Genomic DNA, 19,454 nt, shown 5'->3' on the forward strand with positions numbered 1-19,454 from the left:
GGAGGGGAACCCCGTTGGGGCAGCAAGAAGCAGCTGGTTCAGTTTTTTTGGGTGTTAGTGGTCACTGCTTCCCTGAAGTAGTCGAGATTGCATCTTTCCTGGTTGTGGGTATATAGCCTGGGGCTGAGACACACGGTGGGGGACAGGCCTGGGTCCCCAGGCTCAGGGCCCAGTGACCGCCTGGCCCTCTCTCTCGCTGCTTCCAGGTATAATGTTGAGGTCAAGCACATTAAGATCATGACTGCAGAAGGACTGTACCGGATTACAGAGAAGAAGGCTTTCCGGGGGCTTACGGTAAGGGCCTCTCTACCCTGAGCCCCAGGCTTCCAGAACCTAGGCAGGATCCGACCCAAAGCTCCATGTTCGGACCTCCATTTCCCACATTCAGAGGCGCCCCTCCAAAAATACTACGGAACAAGTGGCCTTAAACCCATCCCCCTAATGGCCAAAACAATGAGAATAACAATAATTATTAGTATAATAAAATAACAGCAGTGAGCATTTACTGAGCATTTGCTGAGACATGTCAGAGACAGGACTCAGGTGAATCCCCTCAGCCCCCTCTCTGAGCTCCCATTTCAAGAGTGGGTAAACTAAGGCTCAGTCCTCACCCCGTATCACAGGTTAGCAGAGAACCCTATTTCTCTCCAACTTCAAGACGTGACTCTGCCCAACCTGTGTCATGATCATTTCACTGAGAATCGAAATGCCTTTCAGGGGTGTTTGCTTCTATTTGATGCCCGGTAATTTGGGGCTGTCTTTTAGACATTTTACGCCCATTGGTCTAAACATGGAGCTTACCCACCGTCTGTGGCTCCTTAAGGAACTTTGAGCCCTCCTAAAGAAAATCCGGAATTTTGCACATAGCTGCATATTTTTTTTGAAGGCGAGTGTCTCAGATTTCACTTAATCCTCAGTGTTTCAACAAATCCTCTCTGTTTGTCTGAAAGATTAGGAACTGTTAATTCATTCCACAAATATTTTTCTCCCCCAAAGTTTTTATTCTGAAAAATGTTCCCTTCATTTTCTATTTCTGAAAAGTTTCCAAAAGTTACTGGAATAATGCACTGAAAATCTGTAAATCTTTCATGTAGATTTACTAATTGTTACTATTTCGCCTCTTTTGCACACACACATACTCTCTCAACCCCTCGCACACACACACACATGCACACACACACATTCACACATTTATTGGCCCTGTAGAGGAGTAAGCTGCAGACATTAAGATCCTTCACCCCAAAATGCTTTTGGTATGAATATCGAAAAAGCCCAGACATTTTTTTACCTCACCGCAGTATCATTGTCACACTCAGGAAGTTGAACATTGATGCAAAATTATCATCTAATATATGGTCCATTTTCAGCACGATTGCTGCAGTTCCGTCTCATGTAGCTATTTTTGTCCCCCACAATATACTCAAGGATCACACACTGTGTTTGGTTTTTATCTCAGTCTCTTTCAGTTTATAATGATTTTCTAGTCTTTTAAAAATCTTTTTCTGAGTCTTTCACGATACTGGCACTTTTGGAGTCTAGAACTCCAAAATCAGCCTGAGCATTTGCGGGAAAAGGATTCATAAGTGCCACACATTGAGGGCTCGAATCCAGATCTGTGTGCAGATCTGTGCTCTTAGCTACTGCACTCTACTCCCCTCCCCGGGGCAGAGTCCCAGATCTGCCCTCTTCCGGCTGAGGGGTCCTGGACCAGGAACTTGGCTTCTCTGTGACTCAGTTCCTCAGTTTATGAAATGGGGGACTCATACATTTATTCTGGTATCGATATCATTAGGCAATTTAGATGAAGTATGAATTCAAAGTGACCAGCATATAGTTGGTGCTTAATAAATAGCGCTTATTATTATTATACTTAATTGTAAAAGCAAGGCTCTTGACACCCACACAGGGGTTGATTTTGGTGAGCTGATTATCAGACAAGTAGATTTGGGTAAATTTATCATGAAGTGAACTGGCTATTAGGAGAACCAGCGTTAGGCAATATGGTCTCTTCCCCAGGATATGGTTCTGGCTGCCTAGGAAGTGAGCTCCCCGTCACGGGCAAGGATAAGGAGTCACTTGCCAGGGAGGCCGGAGGGAGGACTTGCTTTGCTCTTGAGGAGTTGGATATGGCTTCTTCCAGCTCTGCCCACTGGCGGGCTGGCCCGCTGGGACGGCATCTCTCTTACTGTCCTTCCAGGAACTGGTGGAGTTTTACCAGCAGAACTCCCTAAAGGATTGCTTCAAATCTCTGGACACCTCCCTGCAGTTCCCCTTCAAGGAGCCCGAGAGGAGAGCCATTAGTAAACCACCAGGTAGGAGGCCTCAGGCCGGGAGCATACAGCCCCAGCCCCTTCCCTTTGTGGACAGAAGGTTTGGGGTTGCCCTGGACATTCTTTCCAGTGGGTAGGCAGAGGTCATATCTGTGGAACTGCAGGAATTTCTCCTTGCTCCAGTCTGTCCCTTTGCATTTCTCACCCACCAGGTTTGTTTAAATAATCTGGAGTGTTCGGTCCAGTTTGCTGTGAAGTAAAACAATTGTGACATATAACATAGGAATCCTTTCTTAACAATTCTATTTAACATATCAAATACAGCATCCAGCATTATTTAGACTCCATCTGTATTTGTTGTTTTTCATGTTTTTCTATGTTAAAAAAATTCCTTATTTTGATTCAGATTTCATTTTGAAGGAGTGCGTTCTGAAGCACATTTTTCAGAAAAGTCATACGGGTGGTGTAGTTTCTGAATTTTTCAATGTCCAAAAATTTTAAGAGAAATTCAAAAGTTAATTATTATTAAAATGCTCCATTTTTGAAAAAGCATTATCAATATGACATCAGGATCTGAGACAAAAATTGCCTCTATCCACTTCACCCAATCAAATAAATGTGTGTGTATTCCTTATTTTTCCTGGTATGTATATATATGGACATTCAATCTTAGCCAATTGGCAGAAATACTACAAATCTCTACAGATTTGCAGAACATTAATTTTCTATTCTACAGTGTTGTTTAATATTGTACTATGAAAAGTTATCCACATCTTTTTTTTACTGTGTTTATCTCTCACCCATTCCCTCTCTTTTTTGACCTCTGTTCCTCCTAAAGATAATTAATATTAACAGCCTAGAATGAATTTCTCCACATCTTTCCTCTATTCCTTTTACTATGAACATATGCAAACCATTTTTTAAAAATTCCTAAATGGTATTATTTTCTAAATTTGGATGCTAGTTGGGCTGGAAGGATGACTCTGGGGGTAGAACTGTGTCCACTCGAGCACGGAGCACCCGCCAATCACCCTCAGGAGCACCGAGGGATCCTTCGTCCTGGTGTTACCTTCCCGAGAGTATTGCACCCTCTACCACCCCCAGACAGTGCGCGGGTGTCTGTTCCAAGCATTTTATGCACCTCTGCTTTCCTACACAGCAGGAAACACCAAATATTTTGGCACAGCCAAAGCCCGCTACGACTTCTGTGCTCGGGACAGATCGGAGCTTTCTCTCAAGGAGGGTGACATCATAAAGATCCTTAACAAGAAGGGGCAGCAAGGCTGGTGGCGGGGAGAGATCTATGGCCGGGTGAGCCGGGGCAGAGGTTGGCAGCCCAGGGAGAGGGTGAGGGGGTGACCTGGCCATACTGCGGCTGTACTGGATTCTGGAATGGAGACGGTGGGAGTGGCTCATGCGGAGCTCCTTGCCGGTTGGAGGGGAGGAAGACACCTAGAGATTTCACTCATTCCCGCAACCGGCATTTATTTATTGAGCACTGCTGTGGGTGGGCATTCTGCTGTGCACCCAGGAGACAAAAATGGGTTCCGTACAATTACTGCCCTCACGAAACGCATTGTCCAGGGAAGAGGGCAGACCTGTAACCAAGCAGGTATAATGTTGAGGTCAGCCAAGCGTGTATCTGGAGATGTACTTTCTGGGGTAGAAAGTGTAGCAGGTGCAAAGGCCCTGAGCAGTGGGGGAACCGCGGGAGAACGTGCAGAGGCTGCCCCGGTCACTTCCTTGTCTATTTCCAGGTCGGTTGGTTCCCCTCCAACTATGTGGAGGAGGATTATTCTGAATACTGCTGAGGTTTGGCACTGGCAGAGAGACGAGAAACTCCAGGCTCTGAGCCCAGGATGGGCAGGCAGCGGGGCCAGGGGCTGCGGCAGGTCCCTGCGGGCTGAGAATCCGCACGGACTGTGGAGGGCCGGCGTCCTGCCACGGTTAATTTATCGCACACTGACTTCCTCTTGGGGCCCCTTGAGAAGACTGGGGCCCAAGCAACAGCTTTTAATAAAATGATGGAAGGACTGGTGTTGTTCTGCGGGACCCGGATGGGGAAAGAGGGGCAAGGGCGCGGGGGCACACCCCAAAGCCCCCGCACCCAGCTTTGCCACCTTACTCTGCCACTTAAAATAAGACCCGAAGAAGGAAATGCCCCCCACCCGCACCCCACCCCCGCCCAACCGCCAAGCAGCGGGGAAGATATTTACAGTCGCGGATTTCGGATCACAAAAATGGAACTCGTTTTTTCTTTAAGAGGGTTTCATTCCTATTTGGGGCCCCCGCCCCACCCCACTCCAATTCTGCCAAGTGGTCAAAGCTTCTTCGCAGTGGAGTGTGTCTTAGCCAGTTCTCCTAAAGATCATGTTTAAATTCCAGGGACTGTGGCCCTGGGGTGTCGGGGAGACAGCTGCTTTGTTTTTTTCCCCTTAAACGCCGAGTGGAATGACAGTACATCTCAGTTGACCCAGGACCGGCCTGGCTCTTGCCCTGGTTGGTTATTAATCATGATCCTTTTCGTTCTCCAAGGAGTCCTGGTTTGGATGATAAAGTATAGGGTCACTCTTACGTTGGGCTTCTTCAGAACCGGAGCCTGAGACAAGAGTTTGGGCCTGCAGAATTTCTCTGGGAGGTGATCCCAGGAGGCAGCCGGAAGGGGATGGGGGAAGGATCCAATACAAGGAGCATTGACGGGCAGCTGACGGCCGTGAGCCCCGTTCCTGAGTCAGTGTAGAACACGGCTTGGAGTTAGGGTCAAGGGGTCTCGGTATGTATTCAACGCCAAAAGCCATTGCTTGAGCGCCGCTTATGCGCGGTGGTACATGCTCTGTTGGCCAGAGAACCACAGGCGTTTTGGGGAGCCATCGACCTGAATGGGTATTGTCGGAACCGAGGAGCACTGAGTGGGTGCCCACGAGATCTGCTGCACTCCCCCCCAGTGCAGAGAAACTGCATGCACAGCCCTTGGCAGCCATGGCTACCCAATGGATGCTGCCATATGCGGGCTGGGGGCATGCTCTGGTGAACTCGCTATCGCTTGGCGTCTGAGGGGTGCAAGGAGCCTTCTTTTTCTCATATCACCCTGAAGCCATCCAGACCGGGGGTGCGCTGGTAGGATACAGGGTGCATCCTCAGAGCCATCTCTGAGTTTGTCTTTCTTCTTTCCCACCCAACTCTTCTTCCCATCAGGGAGCCATGATCCGTCTTATTGCAAGAGAATCAACTCAGCCTAAGGAATGCTCTTCTACATAGGCAGAGCCAGGCTTTTCTTTTCTTTACTTAACAGACTTAATTTTGTATCATTAATATACAATTACATGAGCAACATTGTGATTACTAGATTCCCCCCATTATCAAGTGCCCCCCACATACCCCATTACAGTCACTGTCCATCAGCGTTTCTATAGAATTACTACTTGTTAATAGGCTTCATTTTAGAAATTGTGGCAAAATACACATAACATTACATTTACCACGCTAACGAGTGTTACACCTACAGTTCCATCGTGTGACGTATATTCACACAGTTGTGCAACCCATCTCCGGGAGCGTTCTTTTTGCAACACAGGAACGCTTAAACAGCTTAATTACTTAACAGAAATGTACTGTCTCGCAGTTCTGGAAGCTGGGGGTCCAGATCAAGGTGTCAGCAGGGCTGTGCTTCCTCTGAAGATGCAAGAGAAAAGCTGTTGCAGGCGTCAATCTGAGCTCAACACAAGCGGGATGCTGGTCACACTGCGTCCCCCATGTGTGTGTGCGTCTGTGTCCAAGTTTCTCCTTACATGGACACCAGTCACACTGGCTTAAGGCTCACCCAATTCCAGGATGACCTCAACTTACCCCATTATATCCTCAAAGACCCTATTTCCAAATAGAGTCACTTTCTGAAGTCCTGGGGGTTGAACTTCAACATGTGAATTGGGTGGAGGGGGGCAGGCAATTCCATCCATGACACACACATAATGAACGTGTATGCAAAGGCCCTCATACACATGTCCCCACACCCAGCAGGCCAAACACACAGCCCCCAAATACACACAAATGGGCAAGTACAGATTTGAGACTGGCACGCTGCCGCACAGACAGACGCAGACCGGAGCGTCTGCCCCGTCCAACCGGAGGCCAGCAGCTCTGGAGATGCACCGACACAGATATTCCTCCTGGGGCAAGAGGCTAACAGACCCCAGACCCAAATACCCCTTCCCCACAAAACCATCAAAATCAGATAGAAAAATAAATAGACACACACACAGATGCAAAAATACAAACAGTCTCCACAGGCGGCTGCATATGTGCACATGTAAACCTGGGTTAAATGGACATGGAGACACACATCTGTCACCTCAGCCAGGCACAGAGATGTGCCCCCAACACTGGCAATGCAACCTGCATGCAACAGGCAGTCGCCAAAATAGACACACACACACACACACACACACACACGGACCTTCCCACTGCAGGTAGCCCCAGATTAAAGCCAAGCTCCCCCCTCCCCCACCCCAGTGACAGTAGCAATAATGCCCCTTTGCTGATACCCCGGGAAAGGAGAACAGAGAAAGATGTGTGTGTGTGTGTTTGTGTGTGTGTGTGTGTGTGTGTGTGTGTGTGTACACGTACATGCATTTGTTCATAAGTAGCAATAATGCCCCTTTGCTGATACCCCGGGAAAGGAGAACAGAGAAAGATGTGTGTGTGTGTGTGCGTGTGTGTGTGCGTGTGTGCGTGTGTGCACGTACATGCATTTGCTCATAAGCCAGCCTATATGAGCCCAGGTCTGGCATCAGAAGGGCCTTCTGTTGCTTTTGACTTTGCAACTGGTTGTCATCACACTTTCAGATGATAACCTCAAACCCCAGATAAGGACCCACCCAAAGGGACCCAGACTGGTCTTATTTCAGAATCTTGCTGGATACAAACACTCCCAGCCTCATGAGGCCAGGATGGGGTAAGAGAAACACCACGTTGGAGGAGCCTAGGGGGACAAGAGTTTTCCTGGAAGGGGAGGCTGGATCTGGGTCTTTGAGGGATACTGTTGAGAAAGCAAATAAACATATTGTAGGTGGAAAGGGCTCTACCCAGTCTTTTGCTGTGGTCTGAAGCCTCTTCCCATTTCTTCAGTCCCTTCCAGGGGCATCTGCTTGGTCTGTTGAGTCAGTGCTCAAAATCTTCTGGAAGTGTCATGTTTGCTCCAAAGGAATGACTCTCTAATGGTGGAATTTCACTGAAGTCAGGCATGGGGCAGATTTTCTTTCTTTCTTTCTAAAACTAGTTTATTGAGGTATGATTGATATAAAAAGCTGTCCACACTGAATGTCTACATTACAATGAGTTTGGGGATACGTATCCACCCATGAAACCATCAACATATCCATCACCTCTCAAAGTTTCCTCCGGTGGCAGATTTTCACGAAGGGTCCCGTGGTTTTCCCTGGGGACTTTGACTGGAGGCAAGCCTGTCTGTCTGCAGGGACCAAGCACGCTGTGTTTCCCTGGTGTTTGGGATCCGGGGTCCCAGCTCCCAGAAGGTCTAACCTTATTGTCTCCACACACCAATCTCAAGCTGTGTGCTGCCCTCTGGTGGCCTCTGCTGATGTGGCCTCCACACCCAAAGCTTTCTGCTTAGAGGGCTCCAAAAAGACCAGTTCTTCTTACACGCAGAGACTTGAGGTCAGGCTTAATAAGCCGCGGGAGGTGGGGAGCCACAGAGGAAGGGGATTTAATCAGTGGATGTCGGCACAACATTTGCCAATTTCCATGATGAAGATACACCTGCGGTGGATGATCTTAAGTCAGTAGCATCACCTGCTTGGCCTCGGGCCTCCGCCGTTTCCAAGACACTCAGGAAAAGCACGACCAACATCAGACAGTCAAGGCCCCGGGGCCGAATCCTTAGGATAACCCACAGGGCTTTATATAATTTGCATCTGCCTTCCTGCTCGGCCCGTACTGACCTCTGAGAGCAGGGAGGGGCGGGAGAACAAGCTGAGCCTCAGCTTGAGTTGATTTCGGGCTCCGTGGAGAGTAAGAGTGCAGAGGCTGTCTTGAGGATGATGCGTGGGGGGGTTATTGTTGATAGGGTGGCCAGGAACGGCCTCTCGGACAGCAGAGCTGAGACCCCAGTGCATGGAGAGAATGCCACGGGCAAGCGGGAGCAAAAACGTCTGAGGAACCTGTTGAGTAAGTTCCCTGTATTTTCTGGAAGAGAAATGTGTTGATTCAAAGGAATGACTATCTAATAGTGGAATTTCAGGCAATGAAGTCAGGTATGGAACAGATTCTCTTTTTTACTTCCTTTTTTTTTTTTAAAGCCACTGTATTGAGGTCTGATGAATGAACTGGGTGAGATCAAAAAATGTCAATAAAGCCAGAAGCAAAGAGAGAGGTAAGATCGGCCCAGACAGACCTTGGTGAAACTTGGGATTTCTTTCTGACCTTCACGGGAAGCCAGTGTTTTTACACCCTTAAGGCTACGGGGAAAGTCATCCTGAGCTAAGTTATACCAGCCCCGCTGTTCATGTCCAGTAGTTTCCATCTTCCCAAACTGAAGCTCTGTCCCTGGGAACACCGCCCGCTTTCTGTCTCTGTGGATATGGCTTCTTTAAGGACCTCCCTGGAGTGGGATCAGATGGGGTTAGCCGTTCTGTGTCTGGCTTATTTCACTGACCACCACGTCCTCAAGGTCCAGCCACCTTGTAGCAGGTGTCAGACTGTCCTTCCTTGTTAAGGCTGAATACACGCCACTGTATGTATATATCACATCTTTATCCATTCATCTGTTGAAGGACACTTGGGTTGTCTCTGCCTTTGGGCTATCGTGAATAATGCTGCTTTGAACGCTTGGTATACAGATTTCTGTCTGAGACGTGTTTTCAGTTCTTTTGGGTCTATACCCAGAAGTGGAATTGCTGGATGACATGATAGATCTACGCTCGGTTTCCTGGTGAACTGCCATTCTGTATGCTCCACAGCGGCTGTACGGTTTTCCATTCCCATCAGCAACAAGGAGGGTTCCAGTCTCTCCACATCCTCACCAACACTTGTTATTTTATGTCATTTTTTACAAAGTACTGGCCATCCCCACGGTCTGAAATGTCACCTCGTGTGGCTTTGGTCTGCCTTTCCTTGATGGTCGGTGTGTCGAACCCCTTTTTGGGGATTGGAGGCTTTTGAGAGAGAATTCAGATTTAAGAAGAAAAGCGGTTGGCTTGGAATTCCTATCTGCTGTCTGGCCTGTGGCTTTCAGGGGTGACCTTTGAAGACTGGGGGCCAAGTCTTTACAGTCATGGATTCCTGCCCCTTCTCTGTCCCCCCCCACCCCCAGGGCTCTGAAAAGAACCACGAAGCTTCGTTCTGATTGTGTGGCTAGTTTTCTAGAGCATTAACACATCCTGATGCTCTGTCCCTTGCTGTCCGTTCTCTGTGACAAAGATGAAAAGTGGCTAAACGTGGCATTCTTGGTTGGGTGGGTGTCTTCCAGTGGTTATTCAGGGACTGACTGATAAGTAGACCCACGCAACTCAAATCCGTATCATCCAAGAATCCATGGTTCAGTGAAACCGTTAGGCAGAAAGATGGACATGAGAGGGGTGGAAGGGGAACCAAGGCAGTAAAGCCGCTAAAAGGGACTCAAAGAGTTAACCACGTGAAACCAGGGAGCCCGAAAGGACTCACAGAGTTAACGGGTGAATCGGCTGAAGTTCCGAAGGCCGGGAGTTACTTAGAATGTCCGGATAGCCCCCAGATAAAGTATCCGAGCGCAGCCCCTGTCTTCTTTGTGCCAATTAGATCACGCTATTGCAAAATCTACTTAGCCTGCAAGAAGACCCAGCTTACTCTTTAAATTAACCTATATGCTGTCTTTTCCTTCTTCTTCCAGCCCCTTAATCAGTTAACTTTATAACGAGGGCAGGAGACAGATGTCAGAAGTGTGAATAAACCTGTGTGGACAAAGAATGCTGAGGTCCAGGCCAATACAGTCACGTAAATAACCCTATTTTAAGACAAAGCTTCCAAGGAATTAGGAGCCACCTGTCTACGTCATGCCGTATGCTGACCCTTACCCCCAGAGGACCTGTAAAAGCCCAGACTGTGCCCTTAAGCGCCTCCTCTCTGAGGCTGCCCGCGCCCCCCTTTCTTTGAGCGTGTCCCTCTTTGCCCTACTCCAGGTAAGTAGGCAGGGGCTGCTGAGGGCTCTGTTGTAGTTCCCGTTGACCTGGGGACCCTGACAGGATTGCGGCTGTGTAATGGTGCTCTTTAATAACCTGCCTGAGACGCTCCTTTCTTTGCCTTTGGGAAGTTCTCAGAACATCACTTCACTCCATCCAGCGCTCAGCGGCTCCCCCAGATCCTGGGGTGGTGGGGGGCTTCGTTCCCACGCCGCGCAGATGCAAGCACACGCTGGACGCCGGGTGCCCCTGGCTTCAGGAGTTGGCGGGGGATCTGCCCCGTGCCGAGCCGGAGTTCAGTGGGCTGCCCTTTCCTCTCCTCCTTCTGTTCCCTGCTCTCTGCTCTGCTCAGGTAAACCTGCCTTTGTCTTCCTTGACTCTGGCCTGCTCCTCCTTTGGGGTGGATTCAAATAAAACTTTTGCTTTGCTTCTCTACTGTGTCTCAGCCCTTCAGTTCTTCACCACGGTGGGGGCAAGAATCGAGGAGATCAAACTAAACCCCCAACAGAACTAGTTCCTTCTGCCAGGAAAGCCAGTCTTCTAAATTCTCAGAATCTATCGTCCCTTATCTGCACTGTCTCTTTCTGAGGCCTCTCTCCTTCTAGAACCTTCCTGCCTCTCACAGGCTTAGGCCTGGAGGCCCATGGTCTTCCTTCTCACGTTGCTGCGTATCTACTTCCTGCAAATCCTGGCCCCTGTTTGTCTGGGCTCTGGGGGCCCTGTGTTTGGGGAGCAAATTTGATGATTTATTATTTTCTCCTCAAAGCCTCTGCATTTCCTCTTCTGGTTCGGTTCCTGATAGCGTCCGAAGGAGGTCCGGGACCACTTCCTCGAACTGTTTCTTCAGCCTCTTGTGAAGTGGAGGGATGACTGGAGCCATTTAACAGCCTGAGATTCTGCTGCAGTTCGCAGAGGGAGAGACGTGAACAGCGACGCTCGCACACAGCAGGCCTTCCCCCCAACAGGACTGGGAGAGCGAGGGCTCCCACGCTCACGCACGGCCTGGTCCATTACTCCAGAGCGTGACCGAGCCCTGACGATCAAGGAGGAAACATTTCTAAGAAAGATTTCTTATCAGGCAAGATGCAGTTAGGAAATAGAAACTCTACCAGTACTTGTTGTTTTCATTTTAATTTTTAAGGAACTAACGACTTAGATTGTTTATTTTTAGCTCTCTAGGGTCACATGTGCTTGTCATTGTGAAATGAGATCGATTCTATATGAAAACAGATCTAATAGACTGCAGTGCACTGGAGAGACTCAGAATGCATGTCTTTTGGTCACTTTATATGGCATAAAATAATTTGGCTCACTTAGATAGCTTGCACAAGAAAATAATTTGACAGAAGAGTGGGCACTCTTTATCTTGAAGCCAGTCTTACCAACTTTATAAAGGGCGGTTTATGTCCAGCTCACCACTTCTTTTCGCAGTGTACAATCTGGTGAGTCTGACAGCCTCTACCACCAGCACATCCCAGAATTCTTTCGTCATCTCCCTGAGCCTCCTTGAGCCCTTTTGTCACCCCTCTCTTCCTCCAGTGCTGGCCCTAGGCAACCACTGATTCGTCTCCCTCCCCCCAACTACATAGGGTGGACTCCAGTGACCAACTGAGTGGTCAAACACCCATATAGACATTGCTGGAAAGGTGTTTTTAAGATGCGGTTAGCATTTACATCCACAGACTTTTGAGAAAAGCAGGTGACCCTCTGTAATGTGGGTGGGCCTTATCTGATCAGCTGAAGGCCTCCGGAACAAAAGCTGGGGTTTCCCAAGGAAGAAGGAGTTCTGCTTCCATCCCGTAACAGAAGCAGGGAAATTATACCCAAGGTTCCAGCCTCTGAACTCAAGATTTACCTGGGTCTCCAGACTGCTGGCCTGTCCTGCTGATTTTGGTCTTGGCAAACTCCTTTCTCAACAATCACTTGAACCAATCCCTTAAAATCTCTCTCTCTCCTATGGTTTGGTTTCTCTAGAGAGCCCTCATTCATACAGAACTCTCTCAGCATGTGCTCTTTTGTGTCATTTATGTCTGGCTTCTTTTTCTCGATGTAATGTCTTTGGGATTCATCCGTGATGTTGAGTTATCAGGTGTTCATCTCACGTAGATGTGTCACCTGTCGATGCATGTTCGGATTCTTCCAGTGTTTGGCAATGGTGAATAAAGCTGCTGTGAACATCTGTGTAGGAGTCATTCTGTGGGTATTCATTTTTATTTCTCTTAGAAAAGCACCATAGGGTCCAATAATCCCACTTCTGGGTATATATATATATATATCCGGAAGAAATCAGAACAGGGTCTTGAAAAGATAGCTGTACTCTCATGCTTATTGAAGCATTGTTTACAATAGTCAAGACATGGAAACTCTTAAGTGTCTCAACAGATGAATGGATAAAGAAGATGTGATGTGCATGTGTATATATATATCTTATATATACATAGATATACACACACACAATGGAATACTATTCAGCCACGAGAAAGATGGCAATCCTACCATTTGCAACAACATGGATGGACCCTGAGGGTATTATGCTGAGTGATATAAACTGGACAGAGAAAGATAAATGCTGTATGATTTTGTATGTGGAATTGAAAAACACTGAGTTTGCAGAAACAGACAACAGAATGTAACCACCAGGGCTTGGGTCTGGGGGAAAGGGAAAATGTTGGTCAAGGGACATAAACTTGCAGTTAGGAAGTGAGTAAAAATTCTGGGGATTTAAAGCTTAGCATCATGATTATAGATACTGTATCAGATACTTGAAAGTTGCAAAGAGAGTAAATCTTAAATGTTCTCAGCAGGAAAAGAAATGGTAATCATGTGACATGATGGAGGTGTCAGCTGATCATATGGCAATAATATTAAATGTATCTGCAACATCTCTGACACCAGATTCCATGGTATATATTTCTATGTGCAACAGTAGCAGTAGTATACCCAGCAGTAATGGCGTGTAACTTCATCCGGGTACTCAGACTCCATTCCAATGTGTGTAAGTATGTGGGAGGGGGTCTTCCCACTCATACACCAAACAATTCTCGAACACCAGCAGGGTGTTTGAGAACTCAATTCTGATGCTCTCTGCCCAGAGACAGCACCAGATCCCCGGGTGAAGGGCTCTGTTCTGCAGGACTGCCCTCCGCCCCCTACTCCAGACGCCAGTCGCAAGCCTCAGACAGTTCCCTGTGCTTCTGATCGATTTGTTACAGGTTGGAGGTTCCCACGACCTCCCCCTTGGGTTCGATCAATTTGCTAGCGTAGCTCACAGAACTCAGGAAAGCACTTATGTTTACCAGTTTAACCAAGGATACTGTAAAGGATACAGGTTAACAGCCAGATGAAGAGAGACACAGGGCGAGGTCCCAAATAAAGGAGCTTCTCTCCTGGTGGAGTCGGGGGCCTGGCTCGGGGGCACAGGGAGGTGTTGTGGCTCCCAGGCGTGGAAGCTCTCTCCCTCCAAGGAGCAGGATCCCACTGAGCAGAGCAGGCCCACCAGAGAGAGCAAGAAAGGGGGTGGGCTCTTCTCAGGGGTTTTGTGAGGGCTTCATTGCATAGTCATGATTACTAAATTATTGGCTGATTCAGCCTCCAGCCCCCGCCCTTGCGTGGTGGGGTCCAAAAGTCTCTCATTCACATCACCAAACATCTGCTTCCCATTTAAGACTGCAGTGTTTTCAGGAACTGTGGATGAAGACCAAAGATACCTAGGAAATACGTATTTGGTCACCTGAATGACCAAATCTGCATTTCTTCTAACTCATGATATAACAGTATCAAATCAACACCTTGTATACTTTCAGCTTCAAAAAAGGTAAGTATTTCCTTTGTAGATGGTAGTAGTCAGGACTGCAAGCCGGCTGCATATCATATCTAGCCTTTACTGTAAGGCGTCCCGTGGCCCAGCTGCTGAGGGGTTTGTGGCTGGAGCCAGGGGTGGCCCCTGGGACCTTGTCCTAGGCCCACAGTCAGTGTCCATTCTGATTGGCTAGTCCAGGGATCCTATTCTTTGGATGTTGCTGGAAAAGTGCAGAGAAGTGTTAACTAGTTGGCCCTGGGTGGGGCGTGGGAGCCAGGCCCCCGCCTCGAGGATTCCTGGGTCCTGGGTTTATGAAGGTATGGGATTTAGCAGAGGAGCCAGGGAAACAGCTTCGGAAAGAGGGAAATTGCTGGGCAAGGAGGTGTCTCAGCTGGACTCTAGCGTCAGCCTCATCCCATGGGGGTCCCTGGGGCCTGAGTAACACCATGGAGCTATGTCATTGGGGGCAAGGGCTGGCCCTTTGCGTGTCTGTGACTACCGATCATTGACCATCAGCTGGGTCTCAGGGTTTCTGCAGGCACTGCGGAAGGGGAAGCTGTCAGCAGGCAGCCCTACAGCAGCTGGGGGATGGGTGCTCCAGCTACAAAGGGTGGCTGGGCGGGGTGCCAGCTGTGTCCATACAGGGGACTTCAATCAGTGTCAGATGACAGGGTTCTGGGGGGAGTGGGGAGCCGTGAGGCCAGAGCGAGAGACCCATGTAAGACTAGACAGGGTCTTAAGTGCCATATCAATGAGCCTGGACTTTACCCTGGAGGTAATAGGGAGCCATGGGGGTGTTTAGAGGATAGAAGGAACGTGGTCAAGGCAGGGTGGGCTGTGCCGGAGCCCCCCACCCACATTCAGTGTAAGGATAAGTGATGTCTCGGGGATCACTTTCAGGCTGATTTCTTCAATCTTGAGTGTCCCCTGATTTCCCCTTTGCTGGGAAAGTCATAAGGAGTTAGGTTTATGCAAGCCACTTGACGAGAACTGTGTATTTCCTCTGCGCTGGGCTTCCCCTTCTCCCCCATGCCTGCAGGATCTCTGAAGCCCAGGTTTTACAGCCCTGGTCACCTCTTTTGGGTTTAAAAAGTCACTCAATCATTGACCAGGACCCCAGACCCCATCTGTAGGAGGTAGAATCATGACCACCCACACACACCAGGTTGTCCCCGTCTTAGTCACTGGAACTTGTGAGTATGTGGCCCTACTTGGCAAAAGGGACTTTGCAGATGTGGTTAAGTTAAGGATCTTGAGATGGAAGCTTATTCTGGATTATCTGGGTGGGTCCCATGTAATCATAGGGGTCCTTTTAAGAGGGGGGAAGGAGAGTTAGGGAGAGAACAAAAAATTATATAAACATTCATATAATAAAGTAAAAAAATTACCAAAATATATATAGAGAGAGTATATGAAGGAGAGATTGAGGTTAATCTACCTATGGAGAGAGATTGAGATTTTTCTATCATCTCTCTCTCTCTCTCTCTCTCTCTCTCTCTACCTACCTACCTGTATCATCTAAGAGAGAGAGACAGACAGGAGTTGGAAGATGCTACCCTCCTGGCCTTGAAGTTGAAGGAAGAGGCCTTGCGCCAGGGAAGGTGGCACCTCCAGAAGCCGGAAAAGACAAGGAATGGATGGGTTCCCCCCTCCAGCCCCCAGGAGGATGCAGCCCCGTTGACATCTTAGTTCAGTCTCATAAGACTCATCTGGGACTCTGGTTCCAGACCTGTCCTAGGAAACATTTGTGTCACTTCAAGCCACTAAGCGCATGGCAATTTGTTACAGCAGCTGCTGGAAACTCATACACCTCTCTTCCTGTCCTCATCGCCAGGAGGAGTCTGGGCTTGCTGGGAAAACTTCCCAACTCTTCAGCTCAACCTCCAAAGGTCACCTCCTCTTTCTGTCTCAGAGAGCCCCGCAGCCGCCGACCGACACCCACACTTCCCCTCCATCCTGTCCCTAATTCTCTCTGTGTTCAGAGCCCCTGCCTGAGACCAGACATCCACTCTTCTCTCTGCACTGGATGAGGCCCCAACTCCTCCCTGTCTCCCCACCCACAGCCACATCCTGTTACCCATTCCACACGGGGCATATGTTGTAAAATACCAGCCTGACCGTTACTCCCTTGCTGAAATCCTATCTATTGCCCTGAGGGTAAAATCACTCACACACGTTAGAAATTCCTGCACGAAAAGACCTTTGCCAACTCTCCAATTCAGTCATCGCTGGTTCCAGACCTCCAAAGAGTAGCCGTGACCATTCAGCCCAGCAGGATAATAATAATGACAATAATGGCTCATATTATGGAGCACCGAATCTGTGCCAGGCAAGATTTTGTGATTTTTATTACCTTAACCCACCAACTCTATGATGTGTTGCGGTCTTGATCTGACCGATGGGCAAAATTGCTTCCAGAGGTACCAGCTATCGCTTGCTGTGTAACACGTGAGTCCCAAACTTCACAGTTTTAAACAACACATTTTTATTTTCTTATGGCTTCTGAGGGTCTGCAGGTGGCTTGGCTGGGTGGTTCTACATCAGGGTCTCATATGAGGTCACAGTCAAGTGGGCTGGAGTTCTGTCCTCTCAGTGGGGACATCTCCATGTTGCCACGTGACACGGTGACCGGCTTCTCTCCAGCGAATGATCCTGGATAGACGGAGTGGGGAGGAAGCCACAGTGACTCTCTGGCCTCAGCTGTCTCAGATGCCACAGTATCTGATGTCACATAAGGTCACATCCTCCTTTTTCTGTACATTGGAAGCAAGACAGTAAGTACAGCGAACAGTCAAGGACAGAGGAATTAGGACCCTCTTTGAAGGGAGGAGTATCAGAGAATGTGTGGATGTCTATTAAAGCCACTGCCTTGGTCTTCCTGCCCCCAGGCTCTGGGGTCCACACTCCTGGATGCTCTGAGCAAGGGTTAGAGAAGAAAGGGCAGGTCCAGAGGTCACTTGCAGGTGGCAATATCACCCCACATCACCACAGCCCCTCCACCATGATGTCCTGGGACAGGGTCTATTGCTATCCCCCTTCTCTGGACGAAGAAACTGAGTCACAGAGAGGAAAGTCACTTCCCGAGGTCACTTTGGGAAAAGACCTGCCAGAGTTGGGATATGATCTCAGTTCCCATCACTGTGAGACTCAACTCGTGGGGTGTTTCCAGTGTGCCAAGCCCTGTTCTGGGAATGTCACGTACACCCACCCCTCGGATGCTCGCATCAGCCCCATGAAGTAAATCCTGCTGTTCTTTGGCCCATTTTACATGTGGCAATGTTGAGGCACGGAGAAGTCAAGAACTTGCCTGGGACCACGCATGCCGAGCGCGGAGGAGATAGGATCTGAAGCCGTGGCGTTCTGGTCAATTCTGTTTATCCTCCTTGGTGGAATCTGCTGTGTTTTCACGCTGGTGCTCACCTGCAGTCTTACTGGGCAGGCCCCCTAATGCCCAAACTGGGAACCATTGATGAGTCTTCTTTAGGAACCACAACCCCAAGGGGAGCAGCATTCCACTGTGCCTGGAGCAAAAAGGGGTGCGTAAAACCAAGTGGGGCTGTCTCCCCAAGAACTTGGATATGGTCTTTGTGTCTCATTTTTGGCCTGTGGCAGATGCCTTTGCTGCCCGTTTACACCCATGGGTCAACCCCTCAGGGCACACTAGACGAAACTTTCGCCGGCCACCGAGTGTCCATCGGCAGAGTATGTTCTGGAGCCATTCTGCCTGCTTTGAGGCTGGGCCCGGGGTGTCGTGGGCTGATGCAGTTCTCAATCCATGACTGACAGGAGCTGCTGGATAAATACCCCAGGTCCCTTGCCCCTCGGATGGCATAGAGTGTGCACTCTGGGCTGCTTTCCAGAAGTCCCAAGTGAGATTAAGCTCTGGTTTTTTCAACTGTCTTGATAACACGCCCACGGTGGGCTCTTTCCGTTCTGTCTCACTTCCTCCTCCCCGGTGAGAGTTTTCTGGGGTCACCTCCCCGATAAATGACTTTTGCTGTCATCCTAGTCTCAGTGTCAGCTTCTGGGGCACCCTAACCGAGGCATCATGAGGCCTCCGTGTTTGAGAGGGCCTGTGTGCGTGCGTTGGGGTGGGCTGGGGGCTGGGGATGGCTGGGAGTTTTTCAGGGCGGTGATCAGATATAGTGGAAAGCTGAAGGCAGAAGAGGGAACAGACAAAGCTCTAGCCCTGGCGTCAGGAGGTCCTGGATTCAAAGCTCAGGTCCAAGTAATCTTGGGCAAGTCACATCCGTGCTCCAAGCCTCCATTTCCTCTTTAACTTTTTTTGTAAAACATATGGGAGTTGAAATTAAATGCTGTCATCAGTGCATCTATATAGGGCGTGGTCCACGTGGCCATGATGGTTATTTTTACGGGACAAGCTTGGGAGAGACCTTTGAGTCCAGGGCTTGCCTCACTGCGGGCAGGTGGTGAAAGCTCACGTATTTTGCGGTGCAATGAAAGGTGCTGAGGGATGGGAAATAGATGTTGGTGGGGAAAGAAAAAGTGAGAGGGAGGGAAGGGAGGAAGAGGGAGAGAGAGAAGACCAGCTTTTCTTCAGCGTGGGGAAAGGAGAAAATGAGGGGTTTGCCGCACTGTCCTTGTTTAGTGGTGGCAACTCAGCAAAAAGGGCCACGGTGCCCGGGCAGCATTGAGCAATTCTGGCGCCGCCCCACTCCTCTTCCCACACCCCCTGTTATTGAAAACCCTAAGAGCGGAGCAAAGGTTCCCCTCTTTGAATGGCAGAAACAGCACGATGTGGCGCTCCGGCTTGCTTCTCTTCTGGGGTGAGTGTGAGCCTCAGTGGGGGGTTGTGCTGGGGTCACCTGTTCTGGAAATAGGTGGTGAGGGAAAAGGAGGGGCACAGACTGTCTGGAGGTCATAATTCTAGGCTGGGCTCTGCAAACACCTTCACTAGGGGACCCTTGACCAAAAAAAAAAAAAAAAAAATCAGCTTGCAGAATTCCATCCATCAGGGGTGAGTTTCTTGATAACCATTCATTTGATGTGTGTTTCCTGAGCTCCTCCCATGGCCAGGCGCTGTTCCAGGCATGGAGGAAAGCGCAGTGGACAAACGCAGTCCTCGTTCCGATGGCGCTGACATCCTAGCGGGAGGGGCAGGCAGAAAAGAAGCCGCTCATGGTAACAGCAACCACCCACTTAGCTCCACGCCGAGTTCCTCAAATCTAGAATGCAGCCTAGCCTCACAAAATC

The 19,454-nt window shown here is 49.1% G+C and overlaps 2 protein-coding genes across 4 annotated transcripts in view; both read left to right on the plus strand.

Annotated features, from left to right (window-relative positions):
- VAV1 (vav guanine nucleotide exchange factor 1) overlaps window positions 1–4,303 on the plus strand; it is a 42,764-nt gene extending 38,461 nt beyond the window's left edge. Inside the window, exons 24-27 of one of the 3 annotated variants that reach the window (XM_017667961.3) lie at window positions 207–294; window positions 2,198–2,312; window positions 3,433–3,581; window positions 4,028–4,303. In XM_017667961.3, coding sequence (XP_017523450.1) covers window positions 207–294; window positions 2,198–2,312; window positions 3,433–3,581; window positions 4,028–4,081 — 406 coding nt within the window. In that variant the 3' untranslated portion in view covers window positions 4,082–4,303. Of the gene's footprint in view, window positions 1–206; window positions 295–2,197; window positions 2,313–3,429; window positions 3,582–4,027 lie in introns of those variants that run through there. The other 2 variants (XM_017667960.3, XR_012124558.1) reach the window with 2 other exon arrangements.
- A 14,592-nt stretch (window positions 4,304–18,895) lies between these two features.
- Window positions 18,896–19,454, plus strand: part of ADGRE1 (adhesion G protein-coupled receptor E1) — a 32,675-nt gene continuing 32,116 nt past the window's right edge. The window contains exon 1 of the mRNA XM_017667954.3: window positions 18,896–19,027. Coding sequence (XP_017523443.3) covers window positions 18,997–19,027 — 31 coding nt within the window. The 5' untranslated portion in view covers window positions 18,896–18,996. The remainder of the gene's footprint in view (window positions 19,028–19,454) is intronic.

The sequence above is a fragment of the Manis javanica genome, chromosome 13, assembly GCF_040802235.1.
Source record: "Manis javanica isolate MJ-LG chromosome 13, MJ_LKY, whole genome shotgun sequence".
Classification (NCBI taxonomy): Eukaryota; Metazoa; Chordata; class Mammalia; order Pholidota; family Manidae; genus Manis; species Manis javanica.